The 21701-nt window shown below is 33.4% G+C and overlaps 1 protein-coding gene across 1 annotated transcript in view; it reads right to left on the bottom strand.

The window, feature by feature from the left end:
• The window catches only part of Cfap47 (cilia and flagella associated protein 47), a 424564-nt gene that overhangs the window by 56786 nt on the left and 346077 nt on the right, over positions 1-21701 (bottom strand). Inside the window, exons 57-58 of the mRNA XM_048796386.1 lie at positions 5579-5738; positions 3842-3936 (exon numbers count right to left, since the gene is read on the bottom strand). Of these exons, the coding sequence (XP_048652343.1) occupies positions 3842-3936; positions 5579-5738 (255 nt within the window). The remainder of the gene's footprint in view (positions 1-3841; positions 3937-5578; positions 5739-21701) is intronic.

Below are 21701 nucleotides of genomic sequence, written 5' to 3'. Positions count from 1 at the left end.
TAGAATGCAGAAATTTGATTCAGAAACTGAAATAGCCATATCAATAACTCAAACGGCAATTGTGGACATTTAAATTTGTATTTTTTTAAAAATCTGGATGTTCATTTGGTAATATCAAGTTCCATTTTTATATATTATATACTTTTATATATTATAGAAAATGGCTTCAAATGAGTTTAGTAACATTTATTTTGTAATAACCTTTAAAATATTTCTATTAGATTTATTTATAGGCATATTAAAATTCACATTTAAATTATTTAAGTAAAATATTTAAATTTTCATTTTTTTTTCAGTACTGGGATTAAACCCAGGGTCAAGCTACCACTGAGCTACACCCCCATTCTTTTCTTTCTTATATTTTATTTTGACACAAAATCTTGTCATGTTGCCTAGGCTGACCTCAAATTGTGATTTTCCTGCCTCCGTCACTGGAGTAGCTGAGAGTACAGTTGTGCACCACCACACCCTGCTTAAATTTTCATTTGAATTACTTTTTAAAATTTACAAAATGTACCTTTTTTAGTAGTGAAAAACAAAATTATAATAAATTATTTAAAATCAATGTTAAAATTTAACTGCATATTTAAAATACAGCATTAAAGATTTATCTTATATTTAATTCTAATAATTTCATATAGAAAGTACAAGAAAAGCTTTCAATTATCTTATTAGAAATCAAAATATTATTTATATGTGCAATCACTAATTATAAAAATAAGTATTAATATATATTTTTGGCATTAACTCTATGGTACCATGAGGCCATTCCTACTAGAGTCCACATAAATAAGAATATTATTTCTTTCAAACATAATATATTATACTTTTATTAAGTCAAATGCATGTAGAATCTAAATTGAATATAAGGGGAAAAGGGAATTAATATAAAAAAGCTTTGAAATGTATTATGGGATGGTTTATGGTATCAATAATAATACATTCACATAAACTGCAAAATTAATTGATGTCCTCAGATATATGTTTTCACAATACATATGATATTGCCATATAAAATACTGTAATAAGTTAATTTTTCATTAAATTTATGTAGATTTTTATTGAACAATATGGACTCACAATAAACAATGTGGATGTATAATAAGGGTAAAAAGTTAGATGTAATTTAAAGAAGCTCATTGGTGAAATGGCTGGAAAAACTGTACAAGCTTTTCTAGTTATAATTAAGTTCAGTCTTAAAGCATTAAATTGGACATTTAAATTTGTGATCAAAGTTACAATTGGTATCATATACTGGTCTTTTCCTATAGTCCTTAGGAAATTAGTGCCCTGGCAATGCAAGGCTCACTCAATCACAGCAGGTTAATTTTCCATTGTCTTCACAGTGTGACAGGGAGTGGAGTCCTTTTCCAATTATCTGCCCCAATGGAGAGAAAAGGTGGCTCACAGAACAACAAAAGCATCTTGGGTTTGCAAATAATCTGAGTGATAGATACACGAAAAAGGAAAGAAATAATGAACTTTGACAGTGATAAAACTGAGCAAGGAAAGTAGTAGTTTATATCTGATTAGTTATTAAATGAAAAAGTGGAGAATGGACTGTACAAAAGCACAAATAATATGTATGTATAAAATTAAACCAACTTGCCTCTCAAGGGCATTTGTAGAGAAAAGTAATTGCCAACAGATTTTAGATTTTCAATAAAAAAAGATTTAGTAACTAATATGCAATCTTTTTGAGAACACTGATGTTGCTATTAGGTTGGGCTATTTACGGAACTCATATTTGATTTAAAAATCAAGTAATTACCAAGAAAAGTGACTCAAAGGAAAAATGCCCTGGAGCATGTTTAACTTTCTTTGAAGAAAAATATGCAAGAAATTTATGTTGTTATGTTCTCATAGGCTTTGTTATAGACTGAAAAATTCTGCTTTATGTTTTTAATCTGGGAAAAACAAGACTGTTTCTGTAGTGGATACAAGCAACACTACTATTAGAATTCCAACAGCGTGATGTATAGGCTTTATTACATCACTTTTATCAGATGACTGTGTATTATAAATTTCAAATAGTACAGCTCTATGGAAAATATACAATCACCTATCTTCTAGAATGAAATAAAAGACATTTGGACATGTATGTGAAATGTTCTGAAGATAATTTATTATATTTGAAACATTTATATATTTGTTGATAATTTTTTTAACTTGAATAAAAATATTTCAAGGGAAACAAATGACATGTATTGTTAAAGGTATTACTATGTATGTGGATTTTTTCCAGTTAAAATTAAACTGCCCAAGGAAATATGTCATCTTGGTCTTTCTTTTAAGCAATGTATCTTGGGAAATATTTTATTTACAAGCAAAACTTACTACTTTCTCCTTTTTCTAAGAGTGTGGACATAATTTATGTCAGCATAAGTCAAATTCTTTTTTGTTGTTGTTGCTGGGGATCAAACTCAGAACCTCACAAAGGCTGGGTAAGCACTCTAACATGAAGCTATACCACCACCCTGGAAATCTGATTCTTTACATTTGCAATGATTAGTATTAGAAAGAGAAGAATAAAAGCAAAATTTCAAGACTTTTTAAAACATCTGTGTTTCTCAAGACAGAGATCTAAAACAGCCCTTTGCTTTGCAGATTAATTTAATGGATGTTAGATATAAGGAACTGTACCTAGAGACTGGTAAGGGCTGGGATACTAAATTTCTCTATATGAGTTATCTAAGTGGAATTTTATTTCTTAGTGTGATCCTGGGAAGAAAATGGGAAAATTAAGGAATATAGAAGAAATGAGCAAATTATGGGGAAAGAGAACACACAGAAACTTGAGAGAAGCCTAGAATATGTGGGAAAAAAACAAAGGTATTTAAGGGCAGGGATTTAATGTTGTATCTTGGCAAAGTAAACCTCCCTGAAAACTTTGGTACATTCAAAAACATCATAAAGATTTGTTTTATATCTAGTATAACTAAGAGAAATGAATCAGCATCCTCACAGGAGAGTTTTTAGATGACTAAGATGACTGTCTTAGATGACGTCACAGAAACTGAAATATGATGATTAAAAGTGACCTGGTAAATGGACGGAATTGGAGAACATCATGCTCAGTGGAATAAGCCAGACTCAGAAAGTCAAGGGTCGAATGTTTCTCTCATAGGCGGAAGCTATCCCAAAATAAGGGCAAAAAGGTGGGTGGAGGGGAAGCCCATGAAAATAGAAGAGAGATCAGTGGAGCAGAGGAAGGGGATGGGAAGAAAGGAAGGAGGGACTGAAAAGACAGGAAGAGTGAAATGAAATTGACCAAACTATGCTTATGAATATACCACAGCAAACTCCACCTTTAAGTATATCTATAAAGCACTAATTTTAAAAAGTATAAATAAATACAAGGAAGACCAGTAGAGTAGAGGAAAGGGAACAGGGAAATTGAGGAGGAAAGGGAAAGAGGAAGGACTGAAATGGATCAAATTATATTCTAAGCATGTGTGATTATGTTAAAATGAACCCCAATATTATGTATGAGTAAAAGGCACTAAAGAAATATAAAAAGTGACCTGAGAACAAAAGTACCCAGGAATCTTATAGGTCTAATGCAGAGTTCTATGGGCTGAAAGGGTGAGAATTTTATTTCAACTTCAACTGATATCTGGGTTTTACTAATGGGATGGCACCAACAAATGATTGGTTTTGTGAAAAGTTATCAGACTCTTTTTTGAGAGAGGGAGTTAGTTATATTCTAGCATTCCCACCAATTTCACTACTTATTTTCACTGGACCTTGAATTTCTTATCTGCATAAGGAAGAGGTGAGATTGGAAGATGGCTAAGGTCCCTTAGAATTCTGATGTATTTTGACTCCAAAATATACCTACCTGAAGGACTTTTAGGGAGTGGTGCCTGTGGGAGTCCAATAAAGGGGTATATCCACTGTATTGTTTGGATTTCTTGATTGTCTACTCCCATAGTTCTAAGTAGAAATTAAAATATTAAGAGTAAACAAAAATGCTTTCAATATTAGCACAAAAGAGCTTATTCTTTATTAACCTGATGGCATTTTAGTAACACTTGTAAATTTAAACTTAGGCAGAGAGAAACTGAAAAAATAGAAAACATATCTTGCAAATATTAATTTTATAAACATCTCTGAGCAAACATTGGGAAATTATTACAAAGAAAACCATAATAAGATATAAGTTAAAGTTAAGGAGCTTCTGTTCTCTATTTTTACAGGATGCAAGTGGATACATCCATGTTACTAAATGATGATTAATAAAAGATAATACAGTTCTCATGGATTACATTCTAAATTGAACATATAAAACACAAAACACACACACACAAAAATCTCATGAAGCATAGGACTTCAGAAAGTGATGAAGAATTTACTTTATAGAATTCCAGTCAAAAGAAAGGGGGGCCAGGCTCAGTGGCACATGCCTGTAATCCCAGCAGCTCTGGAGGCTGAGGCAGGAGGATTGTGAGTTCAAAGTCAGCCTCAGCAACTTATTGAGGCAGTTAGCAACTCAGTGAGACCCTGTCTCTAAAGAAAACACAAAATAGGGCTGGGGATGGGGCTTAGTGGTTGAGCATCCCTGGGTTCAATCTTCAGAACCAACCCCCCCCCCAAAAAAAAACAAAGGGGCATATGTCTAAATATTCTAGGTCCATCATATATCATTAGGAGAATAGCAGTACTAGAAAATACTACTGATCATTGCTGAAGATGGAATTTTCTTGTTAAAATGAAAAGTAAAACACTGCAGTTATAAGACCAGTTGTGCAAGTGACTTGTGCAACTGTGTATGAACACACATTTAGGACTATGCTTGTTTAGTGTACTACCAAAACTGTCTTGAAATTCTTGATCTTTTTTTAACAAGGATTTCCTTGTTTTCATTTTTCACTGAGGCCCACAAATTATGTAGTCAGCTAAGAGTGGTAAAATGCTTAGCAGAATGGATACTAATGGAACCAAAGTTAAAAAAAAACTAATTATATGCAGGAAAAAATATTAAAATCGAGGAGAAAATGAGAATTTCTTTTTAATTAAGAGTTCTACCATTATTTAAATAAACTATAATAGCAGAGAAAACATTTAAATTTCGCACCATTAGAAGAGTTTGCTTAAATTTCAGCTAAGAAAAGAGAATACAAATTATCTGCATTTTGGCAATGTTATATCAGAATGTCATACCCACCTGGCATAATGCCATCACTTGGTGAATGCTAGCATCAGAAGTCCTACACTGTGCCCAGATAAGCAGCTTCAGGTTGTCTTCAGAATATTTATTATTATTGTCCTAGCAGTTATTATTTTCCCAGTCAAAAGGGAGTACCTTTACATACCACTGACTAATTGATAATGGTATTTAAGACGGAACTTGTTCATTACTCTAAACTACAAATTAACAATTATATATATATATATATATATATATATATATCTCCATGTAACAAATGTATTTTCCTCCTCTGAACATATGGGTTTCAGCAGCTCAGAAAATATTAAATCATGAACTTTATAGCATTTATAAATAACATGTAAAAAAAACCTATTACATCAATGCCAGTCAAAAAAAATCATTTTCCTGTCTTTAATTAAATGTTACCTTTTAATCTCTGTATCCAATTCATCAAAATTGTCAATATGCCATTTTTCTCCATTTGCTCTCATCATTTGAACAATGACCATTGTTTTGCATAATTTCATAATTTTGGGCATAAATAACACTGGGATATCTATATTTCCTTTAGGTGGTAATGCAATTCCTGAAAAATACACAAAAAATTTAAATATTATAAAAACTTACAGAATGTGAATTTAACAGTACAAAGTACTCATCTAATTCTTTCAGTAATTCTTTTAAGTTTTTCAAAATTGCTTCTGAACAAAAAAATATGTTATGTCAAATTCAATGTGTACTTCACTATTTTCCCTCAAATGTCATTGACACCGTACAAAACCACATTTTATCCTGAGGTGAGAAATTTATCTTGAAAAGTTTCGTTGTACTGAGGAAATGTTGAAAGTAAAGGCTGGGTTTTCCCAGAATGATAAGAGAACCATAAAACCCATGAGTCTTTTCAAGTTTTACCACATTTTCTAGGAGAAAGTGCAGCAATTTTACAGAGGAAAAAATACAGTGATTTTTGATCCTTTAATTTCTTGTGTATTTTTTTCTAGACTATAACATGATCATGTTTCTATTTGGAGCCCCCAAATTGTGGCAAGTATATCTGTGTAATTATTTAATAGATCCACAGGGAAAGCCAAAGCTTATCTGGAAAAGAAAGGTGTCTTTGCTCCTAGTTATTAAAACAAGAAGGCAGAAAAGCTGAAAGCATTTTCTTGTGCTCTGATTTGAATTGTTCAACCCTTTACAATTGCTAAGAAACATGTTATCCATGAAGCCTGCTGAGTCCCACTCTAGAGATTCTGATTTATTACCTCTGAGCTGGGGCCCAGGAAACTGCTACTTAAGTAGCACCCATTGTATCTGGAAGCAGATGGTTATGAGACCATATTTTGAAAGAAAAAAGTCTTTTGGATAAGTATGAAGAGATTAGAGGAGTGGTGAGCTTCAGGCCATTTTCAACAATGAGGGTATCCATGTGATGAGTGTCTACCTTTATTTTGATGAGTAAAGCTACTTCTTTACACCATAATAAAGAATTATTGAGTACACTGTTTTTTAAAAAAATTATTTGTTATAAGACCATTAATCAAAGCCATTTGACTCAGATAAAAATACTAAACTATTAAGAAGATAAAAAATGGAAATAGAAAATGACACCACTGCAAAATATCCAAATTCAAAATTTTAAAATTTTCATATTTTAATTGTATTTCCCAAGGAAAGGAAAATGTTCTAAGGTCTAATACCATAGTTAATAATCATGAATAATTAATAAGATTAATAGTTAATATCTACTGGATATTGACTATACTCTAGGATCTGTGCTGTTATTTATTCAATATTTTATTTAATTCTCAGAAAACCAACAAAAATTAAGCGTTATTATGTTTTTCATTGTAGATATGGCAAAACTGAGAGAATATGTTTAAATAACTTGTCGAAAATCTCACTGAAAGATTGTATTGTTTTCTAATAATGATAGACATCTAAAATGTCTATTATTTTCAACTCTGTCTTTATGAGCTTTATATTTTAATGAATCATTGTTGTGTGAAAGAGTTAATTAAAATAGATATGCACTCTAAAGAATTATCAGTCTTATATAATATGAATATCATTATATTTTGCATGCACAGAGATGTTGGTAAGAAGTTGTAAGGTATGTTTGAATTTTGGATCTACTCTTTGGTTTTCTATTGGAATTTTTATTGTGGTTCTCATTCTTAGTACAATAAAAGAGATCTTCTATTGCTTTTTTAAAACTATAAACTTCTTTCCAAGGTAATGAAAAAGTAAGCTAGATGAATGTATATTTCAAAGGTCATAAGTGCAAATCCTATTAAGTCTAAAGCATATAGAAATTTTGGTCTTCTTTTTAATTAAAGTGAAATTACAGACTAATTCATTTTAAAACACGTTTGGATATAAACAGCAAGCACTGAGTCAAATAAACCATGCCTGTATTGCCAAGCAAGCCAAGCTTAGGAATTATCATTTGCTCCTACAAAGATTGTATTATCACTATAGATTATGTTATCACTAAAAATAAACTTAGGCTTTCAATAGTATAAGAGTCAAGACAGATAAAACAAGGTAATTCATTATTTATACTACTGTGCTTTCTTGTAACATTTAAATTGAAAGCATGGAAAGATAATGCCATGACAAATAAGTCCATTTAATTAAAAATCTAGTAGAATATTTGTGGTTGTAATCTTTTACCAAGCCTACAAGTAGAACTATAGTTGACTCCTGAATTTACTGCAAGATTCTTCTTAATATATTTATTATATTATTGAAGTATATAATAATATATACTATATAATATAGTCACAATATATTATATAGTAAATGAAACATATGTGTAATATATTATAATAAAACAATATATACAATTATATATTATATATTATTATACCCTTGAATTGTTAAAATGGTGGTTTGTAGAAGAGTGCTTTCATTGGGTATTCTGAGATATTATGAGCTGAATTATGCCTCCTCTAACACCCGAGCAAATTCACATGAGAAGTCCTAACCCCCAATATCTCAAAATGTGTGTATATTTGAAGACAGGAACATTAAAAAGTGATTAAATTAAAATGAGGCTATTATGGTGGGCCTTAATTGAATATGTCTAGTGTCCTTAAAAGGAAAGGAAATTTGGAAAGAGAAAGAGACAACAGAGACATGCACAGTAAAAAGACCACAAGAAGGCACAGTGAGAAGCTGGCCCCATCTATAAGCCAAGGATAGAGGCCTCAGAAGAAATCCAACCTGATGGTACCTTGAACTTTTAACCTCTAGAGCTGAGGGAGAATTTATTTCTCTTGGTTATGTAATTGTTATGACAGCCCTAGAAAATGAATACATAAAATTTTCTTTTATATGTTAATCCAGATATTGTGGCATGGGATTCCATTAAGTTTACTTTCAGACTCTTAACTCCAGACTCTCACAATATAGGGAAGATAGAAAAACTTGACTCTGACTGCTGTTTGCCTACTTTGATGATGGAAAAGCTAAGGATGAAACATTTTTCCTTTCCTACTTAGATCTCCTTCACTAAATGGGGATATTTATTAAATAGTCATAAGGGCATTAGGGGACTAAATTTGCCTCCAGAAGGATTATAGGCTATTGCTACTTTACCCTGTCCATTTTTAATAGAGCTGGCTAATATTTGAGATTCAATAAATGGTTGTTCAAAGTGGATGCTATCAAAGGGACTACTGCAGAAAAAGCTAAGCATTAAGTGTAAAGTCATAGCACTTATGGAGGCCACTGGGAAAAAACAGAAATCCATGCTCTTCAAAAAAAATGTTCAGTTTGAAACTTAACACAGTGCTTTTTAAGTAGCTTTTGGGGTTATTCTGTGCAAACATGATTGCTAAGGTAAATTTTACACAATGAGCAAAGTACTTATAAATTAAAGTACTATGTTTTCTTTTTTAGAATACATTAGTAAACGTTGAAAAGAATACATTTAATGTGTTCTTTTGAAGACTACATTAGTAAATATTTTATCATTAGCCAAAATGAGTGAAAAATCCAATATAAGAGACTTCTGATGGAGAGACAAGTGAAGGAGATTTCTGTCATGGAAGACTACCAAATACATACTATATAACCACTGGCAGATAGGAGAGAAGTGTTTCAAGCTTTACATGAATGTTTGAAATAGAATATCTTAATGTTCTTATTAGTCCTACTGTTCTATAACATTTTCCTTATAAATGGAAAAGATAATTAAGATTAGAAAAATAATGTTAGAGAACTGAACATTTTTATTGGAAAGTGGCTAATTTTAATTTTAATTAAAATTACCCAAGAAGATTTTAAGATAAAATAATGTCTGCTACCACTACTATTATTACAATTAGTATATCTTATTGATCAATCATTATGTCTTCTTTTATTCTGCACTGTATTAAAAAAACCTTCAAATCTGTGGTTTATTATTCACTATCTCTGGGAAACTGGGTAACTCATTTAAATTTCTAAGTGAGATTTTTCTCATATAAAATAGAAAGCTAATATAATATACAGTGCAGAGGTTTTGTTATGGCAATGACATTACTCCAGTTGCATTCAGATAATTACATATTGTACAGTATAATTTTATTCTATGCTATTTTATTCTTTCAGTTAATTGTCAAAAAATACTTATGTGCTATGCATTTTAACAAGTGCTGTGACTAAAACAGTGAAGAAAACAAACCTCCTGCTTTTCCTGAGTCAAAAATGTATTGGGAAGTGGGACTAAGAGTAGAAGTTTAAAAATAAAATATATACTATGTATGTTGTTATGTAAAACAGTAAAGGGTTAGAGAGTGATGTGAATCTTAATGCAGGGTGTTCCAGGATGGCCCTCTGATAAGGTATCATTGGAGCAGAGTAGGAAGTGTGAAAAGCCTCACAGACATCTGTATGGGGGATATTGAGACATCATGTAGATATGAGTCTGGAATTATAGGAAAGACTGAGGCTGGGCCTATCAATTTAGAAGCAGTATGACAGAATGAGATCTCCTCAGAAACAAATGTGGACATAAGTGAGGAAGACAGAAGACTGAGTCCTGGGCCTCTACAAAGGCAGGAAGACAGGATGAGCAAAAAAGATGAGCAGGACTTTGTAGATAAAGAGAAGAATCATGGGAAAATTGAGTCCTGGAGGCCAACTGTTACCAAAACAAGGAGAGATGACTTGTCAAGTAGAGCTTCTGGATTGAGCAAGATGAGGACTGCATATGGATGATTAGAGCTGGTTATGTTAGATTGCTGGTGAACTAAAACATTTTTTCTAAATGCTGATGCTAGAACTCTGCTTATTTAGCTCTGGAAATTAGCAATCATATAAATGAAGCATATTTTATCTTTTAAAAATACATATAATATTTATTGTTATGAATTATTTTTAATTTGGTCTTGAGGTCCCTCTATCAAGAGTGATTAAATTCCAAGATACAAGATAGCCACTCTCTATAAGAACATTGATAGAGGTAATTCTGGTTTGTGTGTCAGGTAAGGCACAACAAGGAGGTAAAACCAAAATACATGCAGAAATTTATTATTCATAAGTGAAGAGAGGTTAGGGGTGCTGGCAAGGTACTAACGGGAAGCCAGGAAGGCAGCAGGGAGATTGCAACCAGTAGAGGGGTAGAGAAGACAGTAATCGGGGGTTGGAGGGGTTGGGGGAAGGTAGTCAGATGGAGAACCTATGGGACTATGCCTTTATTAAGGTCCATGGCATCATCCTTTAGGTTTTCCTACAAGGGGCCCAGATTAGTTAGCTTAAATAAAACATGCACAAAGGGGCTTACATGATTCTTGTGTTGACTGTTAAACTTTATCATGGTTAGTAGCTATGAGATGTGTTGGGTTTTGAATCAGTGATGTGAAGAAAAAGCAGGCTATATACAAACAACCACATAGAGAGAGGAAGTTTTATCTAGGTCAAAGGTGATGGAATATGATTGAGTCTCAAATAATTTATGTCAATCCTACAAATGGATGCTGAGGTGGCAACTATATTAAAAATATGACAAATGTAGTGTAATCTCTATCTTTTTCATTTTTCTCTTATGGTATAATCCTTATCCAATACAATATTTATGGTAATGATAGATTTCACATGCAGTTGTAAGAAATAAAAGAGAGATCCCATGTGCTATGGCTTGTATACATAAACCCCAAAGTCCATGTGTTACAGTTTTCTGGTCTCCAGCCCATGGCATTATTAAAGGTAGTGAAACCTTCAAGAAGTGGAGCCTAGTAGGAGGTTGTCAGGTCATTAGGGATATATGACTGTGAAGGAGACAGTGGGACACTAAACACTTGTTCTTCCTCTTTTGCTTCCTGGCCATGAAGTGAGTAACTTTGCTCCATCATGCACTCCTACTATGATGTGTGGCCTTGCCACAGGTCTAAAACCAATAGAATCCATCAATCATCAATTGGAAACTCCTAAAGTATGAGCCAAATTAACCTTTTTCTCTTTACAAGTTGATTATCTTGGGTATTTGTTATAGTAATAGCTAATTAATATACCATGTCTTCTTTATCCAGTTATCTCCAATAGTAGCATCTTGTCAAATTATAACAGAACACAAAAATTCCAGAATATTAATAAAGTCTACATATATATATACACACACACATATGTGAGAAGCATTGTGTCACAGAGAGTGTTGTGATTTTTATTCAACCATCAAATGTGATTTAAGAAACTTCAGAGAAGTAGGATAGTCCTATTATATTAATCCTTACTTTTTAACTATTCTAATATTTTTCCATTTCTGAAGTTCTAATCTTTCCATGTTATTATCTCCTAAATGTTTAGATAACATGCTTTAGCTATTCTTTAAGGACTAATTTGATTATAATCAACTTGCTTTCCTTTCCTTAGTTGGAGAATGTCTATATTTCCCTTTATTCAAAATGGATATCTTATCTGAATACAGTATTCATAGTTTACTTCCTTTCAGTACTTAAAAAATGAATACCATTTCCTTTAGGCCTCCACGGTTTCAGATGAGAAACTTCCTGTCATTTGAATTGGTGCTTCCCTATAAGTAATGTACTGTTTCTCTCTAGCTGCTTTCAAGATTTGTTTGTCTTTAGTTTTCAGAAATTAATGATGATGTTTCTTGCCATGGATTTTTTTTCTGCTTCAAAATGATTGGAGATTACTTAGTCTCTTGAATCTGTACGGTTATGTATTTCATCAAATTCAGCAAGTCTTCAGACATTATTTCTTTGAATAATTTTTCAGTCATACTCCTATCTCTCTGGAGATCTATAAATGTTAGCTCTGTTGTTATCTTCCTACAGATTCCTGGAACTCTGTTCCTTATTTTTTAAATGTAAGTTCTTTCTGTTGTTCAGATTGTGTAAATTTTATTAATCTGTCTTCACCTTCACTGATTCAATTCTCCATCATCTCCATTCCACTCTTCAGTCCATCCAGCAAGACATTTATTTAACATTCATTTAATCAATTCTAAAATTTCCATGTGGTTTTTAAATTCAATATATTTTTCCTGAGATTGTCTATTTTTTTCATTGGCTTCATGGGAACTGAAAATTGTGTTTTGAAGCACACTATGATGCACTGACTCATATTACCTTTTTGAAGATGGGTAGGATAGAAGTTCTGCTCCCTTCTGAGCCCCACTGAAACCAAGAGAAGAGATGGGAGAAAGCAAAGCACGATCTAGCTCACCTTTTACCACCTCATTGATGCCAGGTTGGATTGGAAGCTCAGTTTTCACTGTTACAAAGAAAAGAAGCATAATGCTAACTACCTTGCCATACATATCTTTGTCCTTCCTTGTTGATGCTTGATAGGGTATAGGCTGTGGTTCCTATTGAACTCCACTGACTCCAGGGGTTAGAGTAGGGTAGGGCAGGAGTACCTATTGATTTTACTTCTTGCCTTGGTGGATCTTCATGTCAGAGCATTCAGAAGAAAAATGTATTGCTTATTAGCTCAACTTATACCAATCTCCTTAATCTCAATGACAACATGTACGGATAGAGGTGGCAGTCCTTCTAGGAACCAGCTCTTTAAATATCATTGCTTTTAGATGGAGATGGAATCTCATCTTGAAACTTAATCCTGCTGGTATTTACTACCTTAGTGGGGTACTAAGCTCCTTGTGTCTGCCAGGAAGAAAAAGGAAGATCATCTCTCTTCACACCATCAGTACCACTATTCTGGCTGGGCAATCAAAGCATTGCCAGCTTCTGAGGGATGGCAGATTAGTTTCCTGTCTCACCCCATGAATACTACAGACAATAGGGAGGAAGGGGAAAAGAGTGGGATAGAAAACTGACCACCTGCTTGGCCACACTGAGACAGTAGGGGTGGGAAAATGTGTTTTTTTCCCACTAATATTTGGCTGGAATAAGGTTGATATTACCAAAAGGCTATCGGTTGCTAGGCCACCCTTTTTTAGATCCTTTGGCTAGGGGAAGCAGACTTTTGGAGGAAACTTTTTTTTGTTTTTGCCTGTGGCAGCTCTAGATGGGATGCTTCTGGAGCTCCCTGTGTGAGATTTAGGAGAACTGATAAAAACAAAAAATCAGGAATTTGCTGTTATGTCATTTCTCAATTCTGAGATCCATAAACAGTTCACATTTTCCTTGCCATCTTTCTCCTTCCTATGTTTATTTGTTGTGTTATGTGGATTTTGGTTGTAAGTGGGAGGAATGGTGCTAGTTGATGTTGGTTAAGCCAGAATTCTGGAGGGATTGCAATTACTAGGAATGACTAGTATGAACATAGGCATGACTAAGGTTGAATGAAGAGCAAAGCAATCAGGGGAAAGTAGAGCAGTTAAAGAGATCAGCTATGTGGCTCTAAAAGTTCAAAGGATTTTTTAAAAAATAGTGTTTGAGCTAGAGATATTTTATTTGATGGCCTAAGAATCAAATTCAAAGAGTTGTAGGAGAAAGAGAGAATGGTCTGGTTACAGAGATGCAGAAGAAGGAGGATACACTCTTTAACTCCATGTCGAGGGTTGTGACAGTAAGAGAGATAAAGAGCCACCACTTCAAAAGGGAAAGACATGGCCTCTGAGGAAAGAGTCATACTTCAAGAAACTACAGAAAGTGTTCAGAAAAGTTGATGTAGGAGAAGAGGATGTATTTCTGATGGAAAATCACAAGTTCAGAGGATGGTATGGTAAAGTTGTAGGGTTAAGGAAGGAATGATAATTGTGATTAAAAAAATTACAAGTATGCTACATCTGGTGACAAAAATACAGGGGACAATGAATCTCTCAGAAGAACTGGTGTTCATAAGATAACAGAACCAAAGAGGTATAAATGTATAATGAGATGTTTCCACATAGAAGAAATACAGAGTTTCTTTGGGAATGAGACTTTGGGGTAGAAAAGGAATATATATATAAGAATTTGCTGACAGCTTGAAAATAACCCACTAACTAACTATTCAACACTCTATAATTACCTAAAGTATATCTACACTGTGCTGTATATGAGCTTAGCATTTTCAAAATTCAGCCCTCACCAAAACAAACTAATGCCATATGCAGAGAATTTGTTAAAGTATCCAGGAATTAAGGGTTGGCTGCAAGATAGCTCACTATTTGTCTTTTTATTCCTATTAGTTTTCTTCCCGATAGAAGCTGTAGTAAATATTATAGCACCATTTACATGTGATTATAAGATGAAAAACATTCGATAATGGCTTCTTCTGCTTCTTGATAGGGGACAGAGATTCCAGTACATGCCCAATTGCTATAGGAAAGGACATCCAATATAGTTACCAGAATTCAATAATAAAAGTGGAAAAAAGTAATGAGTGGTTATGCACAGTCAAAATAGAGAAATCTTAGAATAAACGTTTTCATAAAATGTATTCATCATTCTCCATCTGTGAGATAACTGAAAAAATATAAATTTAATTCTATCTGCAAGATTAACTTTTGACTTGCCTGCAAAACTGGTAATAGTAGAAAGTTTCATTTGTGTACTTATTTCCTACCTACTCATGGAGACATAACAACTTATATCCATTTGATCTTTCTTTTAGACCTAAATATACATGGGGATGTTAAATAAAAAATAACAATTTCAGTTCAGGTATAATTGAATTTTTGACATATCAGATAGAGTTCCAATTACATTTGACAGATTCATATTGATTTTCATTTTAAAATCTTCTTATCCACCATACTTTTGTGTGTTCTAGAATTTTTTACTTTAAATTAAATAAAGGCTTGAAGTGATAGAATATTTTAATTAACCTGACTGACTGAATATAACTTTTAACCTGGAACTGAAGTCTGGTATTAAACATTTTTTTTTTCAATCAAAAGCAAACATCAAAAGAAACTTAGTATTTGTACAGCATAAAAGAGGAATTTTGTTTTAAAGAATGTACCAGTCAGGTCATAACACATGGCTTAAAACATATGTTAGCTTATCAGACACTAAGAATTAAAATGAAAATGCCAAGTCTACAAAATTACATTAAATTTCTTAAAATAACCCAAATGTGCTTAAGTTGTCACTACCTGTACTGTCTCTAATTTTTATTCACAATTTCCATCTCTTGAGGACCTTGTACAAAAACTAATACATTCTATGTTCTATGCAAGTGTATTCTATTCCAGTTATCTACACTATTTTTGCCCTATATCTATGAATCCATATATCGACCTATTGACATATTTCATCTATAGATTTATTATATTATATTAATGTGGATAAGTTGCATGATTTTCATCAAGACAAATACTTAATATTGGATTCCAACATATTAAGGACGTTATTAGACCAACAAAAATAGAATGAGGTTTTACAAAATGAAATCTCTCTCCAACTGACACTTGTTTGTTCAGAAACTAGTAAAAATTATATAGTTATATAATATATATAACTAATAATTTTATATTGTATAATATTATAGAATATATAAAATTATATAATTTGTATTTTAGTCTACATGAGCACTTTTGTTCTAAAACTTTCTTATGTCATTTCTAACACCAAGAAAAAAATGGAATTATTTGTAAAGAAAGAAAACATTCTAAGTAGCACTAAAATTTTAAAATTGGCTCTAAATGCCAAAAGCCTGATAGGATACTGTTATTAATAATATCATTATGTAAATCAGATAATGGCAATATCTTTGAGTCCTCATTTAAAGATCCTTATTAATAATTTCCCACTATATGCAGAAACATGTTCTAAGAAGTTCTACAGTTGGTGGGTCCTCAGCAAATATTTGGACCCATAATTTGATGAGCAGCTCCTATTTCTTTTTTTTTAAAGAGAGTGAGAGAGAGGGAGAGAGAGAGAGGATTTTAATATTTATTTTTTAGTATTTGGCGGACACAACATCTTTGTTTGTATGTGGTCGAACCCGGGCCACATGCATGCCAGGCAAGTGCACTACCGCTTGAGCCACATCCCCAGCCCAGAGCAGCTCCTATTTCTTAAGGCAGCCTGTTACTTTGTAAAAGATAATTAGAAAATTCTTCCTTGTTTTAGTCCCTAGTTCCATTTCCTGGAGAAATCAGTCTCTAGTTGGTGTTCTGCTCTCAGAAGCAATACAAACAATTAAACTCCTTCTTCTATACTGAAGAAGCAACTTTTCTAGGCTAAACATAATGAATTCATTTAAGTTCCAGGCCCAGTTTTAACCAATGCCTTGGCTAGTTATCTGGACTTCTAAGGATTTATAATCCAGACTGTCTTGTTTTTATGGGTCTTTCAACAGTCAACCTCAAATCAGTAAGGTCAGCTACCTGTTATATTTTACCTATGATTAGTTGTTATTTGGAATCTCCAAATTTTGCCCTGAATTCCTATCTCCATGGAGTCCATGATCATTGGGACATCATCATTTATATCTAGACTATAACATGTTGACTGTTGCCTTATCCTTAATGTAACATTTTCTAAATTTCTAACTTCACCCTTTCCAAAAAATATAACTATGTCCAGTTTCTGCAGTACCAATGGAAACTCAACCAGTTGGTTTCATTTCTACAGAGTTGTCTATCCACTTATATACTTACTAGACACTTCCTGAAATATGACAATATTACAAGAGATCCTTCATCACTTATAACCTATGAAAGTATCTTAATATATAGCATGTTTAACTGACCTGGTTATTCAAGTGTGGTTTAATCATCACAAAGAAGTTTGTAGCAGTTATTTCTATTCTTTCACTTTTAAACAGCAATTTTACTCTTATAGCTCAAATTTTCTTTAGATATTTAGATAATCTCACTACAAAGTATGTTTTTCTCAAATGAAGTTAAAAAAAAATCCAAAAAGTGTTTGGGAGCCATGAATTACAGTATTCATTTTATTAAAGTTTTAAACCCACATGTCAGAATTCATAATATTTTGTCATAAAGACTTCGTTCAAACATTATAGAACTCTGAAACTATATATTTGACATCTAATATAGTGGGTCTCTTTTCTTTCCTTTTTATTTGTTTTTGTGAAATGTGAATTTGCTAAATATTCCATGATTTTACACAAAACATAGATGGCACAGACTGAGACAAGAACATCTCAGAAATTTATTATAGCCACACCTGGAAACTAATCCATTCATTAATGTCAATTCATATATATATATTTTATATATATATATATATATAAATATATATATATATATATATATANTTTTTTTAGTACCAGGGATTGTGCTCAGGGGCACTCGATCACTGAGCCACATCCCCAGCCCTATTTTGTATTAATTTAGAGACAGAGTCTTACTGAGTTGCTTAGCACCTTGCTTTTGCTGAAACTGGCTTTGAACTCTGGATCCTCCTACCTTAGTCTCCCAAGCTGCTAGGATTACAGGCATGTGCCACCATGCCCAGCTTCAGTAAGAATTTTTCTAGACTCCTTATCCAAAATTATATCACCAACATCATGACATTCTTTATTCTCTTTCCCTGCCCATTTTCTCTTTTTTGTTTATTTTTTCTCTCTTCTCATTAGCATGCAAACTCCAGGAGAGCATAGATTTTTGTCTACTTGGCTCCCTGATGTATTCACAGAACTTAGAACAGAGTCTTAGCATCTAATAGTTTTCAATAAATGTTAGTGCTTAAATGTATTGAGCTAGGTGGTTGTTAGGGAGAGTTTAGTAAATGAGACTGAAAATATCCCTTGCCTAATGGACCATAGCTTCTACTGGAGAAGAAAAGATAAGGAACAAATAAATAGAAAACTAATTAATAGGTTTTACATTAATTATTTAGGGAAAGAGCATCAGTGGAGAGTATTTTCAGCAAAAATTTATCTAAAAAGGCAACACATCTAAAAGATGTGAAATAAGTTAAACAAAAAGTTAGTTTATGAGTGTTCCAAGTAGAAACATGAACAATTTCAAAGCTTACATAAGGAATTGGCTCAGAATGTTGATACAGCAGCACAGTGAAGATTGGGGGTAATGGAAGGGGGTGAAATCAGAAAATAAAGAAAAAAAGAAGCCTGAAACAGATGTACAGATCTTTGATCTCATCTCTTACAGTTGATCTGGAAGATGCGAGGAGATTTTAAAGAGCACAGTAACATAACCTAATGTCTTTTTTACAAATTACTACTCTGGATTATGTATAGAGATCAGATTGTAGGAAAAAAAGATTGGAATAAAGTAAACGATTGCAGTAGTTCAGATGGTATAGACTAGGGTAAAAACACTGGAAGTGGTAAGAAGGGGGTCTGAAATGGATCGCTCTTTATGGCTTTGCTATCAGTATTTATTGATGTGTTGGAAATTTGCAGTGAGAAAAGGAATCAAGTCTGACTTCATGGTTTTTGACAAAATAAAACTGGATAAATAATGATGCCATTCACTGAGTTGGAGAAATTATTAGGGAATGAAGTAGCTTGAGAGGATGATGGTGACAAATAAATCAGAGTAATATTTAGAGTTCATCTGATGGCACATGCTGTAGTCCTAGCTACTCTGGAGGCTCAAAAGGGACAATCACTTGAGCCCAGGAGTTTGAGGACAGCCTGGGCAACGTAAGTGAAAATCCTTCTCTACAAAGTGTGATATTTAGTTTGAGAAACATATTAAATATATATGTGAAGAAGAAAATGCACAGTTGTAACTCAGTAGAGAGTTTGGAGTTGGAGATAAAAATTAGGAGGTTACAAAGTATAGTTGTTATCCACAAGCCTGACATAAATCATAAGAAAAATAATTTAAAGAGAGAAGAGGCAGGACTGAGCTAAATTCAACCCAAAATTTGGAGTTAGATTAGATGATATAAAAAAGAATAAGACTCAGAAAGAGTGAATAATGATCAAGTAAAAAATTTAAAAGCCAAGTGAATATGGCATTTCAAAGACAGAAAAGTCAACTAAATCAACTGTTATTGTGAGTTAAAGTAAGAGGAGGACATAGTATTTGGTCTTGGAATTTGCAGTATGGAAACTCTGTTTTCCCTAACAAAATAATTCCAGTCATGTTAGCAGTATTAAATCCTTACTGAATTGAGTTAGATTATTGGTGGTAAAGAAATGGAGACAGAACAGGCGCAGTAGGACACACTTATAATCCCAGTGGCTCGGGAGGCTGAGCCAGGCGAATCTCAAGTTCAAATCCAACCTCAGCAGCTTAGTGATGCCCTAAGCAACTTCTCAAAACCCTGTCTCAAAATAAAAAATAAAAAAGTTTGGGGATGTAGCTCAGTGGTTATGTGCCCCTGGGTTCAATCCCTGGTACAAACAAAACAAAACAAAAAGAAAGAGATGGTGAGTAGGTGAGTATAGATAATTCCTTCTAGGAATTCTGCTTCAAATAAGAAAAAATTAAAAAATAAGCAAAGAAGCAATGGCAGAGCCCATGTAATTACAGTGTTTATTTACATATGTTGATATTACAACATGCTGATATATGCTGTGAAAATCATCTAGGAGTAGGGAAGGTAGACATAGGTGAGATGAGGAATAATAGAAGTACAGTCATTAAAAAATGAGAAAAGGCAGGATCTGGGGCTCAAATATAGGGGTGAGGTTGAGATGAGAGCAGAGACAATTTGATCCTAGCAATGAATGCAAAGTCAGACCTTTCTTTTTGTCTCCCACACGTTTTGCTATTTGTGTACAATTGTAGAAGAGACAGAGGGTTGATCTGTGCCTGATGGCTATAGACAGGATACTGTTCCTAAAACTTTATTCTTCCATTTATTTATTTATTTATTTTTATTAATTGTTAAAAACATTACAAAGCTCTTGACATATCATATTTTATACATTTGATTCAAGTGGGTTATGAACTCCCATTTTTACCCCGTATACAGACTGCAGAATCACATCGGTTATACATCCACGTTTTTACATACTGCCATCCTAGTGACTGTTGTATTCTGCTGCCTTTCCTATCCTCTACTATCCCCTTCCCCTCCCCTCCCCTCCCATCTTATCTCTCCACCCCATCTTCTGTAATACATTTCTATCTCTTGTTTTTTATCCCTTTCCCCTCACTCCCTCTTACATGTAATTTTGTATAACAATGAGGCTCTCCTTCCATTTCCATGCAATTTCCCTTTTCTCTCCCTTTCCCTCCCACCTCTCATCCCTGTTAAATGGTAATTTTCTTCTCTTGCTCTTCCTCCCTGCTCTGTTCTTATTTGCTCTCCTTATATCAAAGAAGACATTTGGCATTTGTTTTTTAGGGATTGGCTAGCTTCACTTAGCATAATCTGCTCTAATGCCATCCATTTCCCTGCAAATTCCATGATTTTGTCATTTTTTAGTGCTGCATAATACTCCATTGGGTATAAATGCCACATTTTTTTTTTATCCACTCATCTATTGAAGGGCATCTAGGTTGGTTCCACAGTCTAGCTATTGTGAATTGTGCTGCTATGAACATCGATGTAGCAGTATCTCTATAGTACGCTCTTTTAAGGTCTTTGGGGAATAGTCTGAGAAGGGGAATAGCTGAGTCAAATGGTGGTTCCATTCCCAGCTTTCCATGGAATCTCCATACTGCTTTCCAAATGGGCCGCACCAATTTGCAGTCCCACCAGCAATGTTCAAGTGTACCCTTTTCCCCACATCCTCGCCAGCACTTATTGTTGTTTGACTTCATAATGGCTGCCAATCTTACTGGAGTGAGTTGGTATCTTAGGGTGGTTTTGATTTGCATTTCTCTGACTGCTAGAGATGGTGAGCATTTTTTTGTGTGTACTTGTTGAATGATTGTATGTCCTCCTCTGAGAAGTGTCTATTCAGGTCCTTGGCCCATTTGTTGATTGGGTTATTTGTTTTCTTATTGTTTAATTTTTTGAGTTCTTTGTATAGTCTGGATACTAGGGCTCTATCTGAAGTGTGAGGAGTAAAAATTTGTTCCTAGGATGTAGGCTCCCTATTTACCTCTCTTATTGTTTCTCTTCCTGAGAAAAAATCTTTTTAGTTTGAGTAAGTCCCATTTGTTGATTCTTGTTTATAACTCTTGTGCTATAGGTGTTCTATTAAGGAATTTGGAGCCCGACCCCACAATATGTAGATTAGAGCCAACTTTTTCTTCTATCAGACGCAGTCTGTCTGATTTGATATCAAGCTCCTTGATCCATTTTGAATT

This window comes from Marmota marmota, unplaced genomic scaffold (assembly GCF_001458135.2).
Source record: "Marmota marmota marmota unplaced genomic scaffold, marMar, whole genome shotgun sequence".
NCBI classification, from domain to species: Eukaryota; Metazoa; Chordata; class Mammalia; order Rodentia; family Sciuridae; genus Marmota; species Marmota marmota.
Note: the sequence above shows the minus strand (reverse complement) of the source record. Positions and strands in the feature narration are given on the sequence as shown.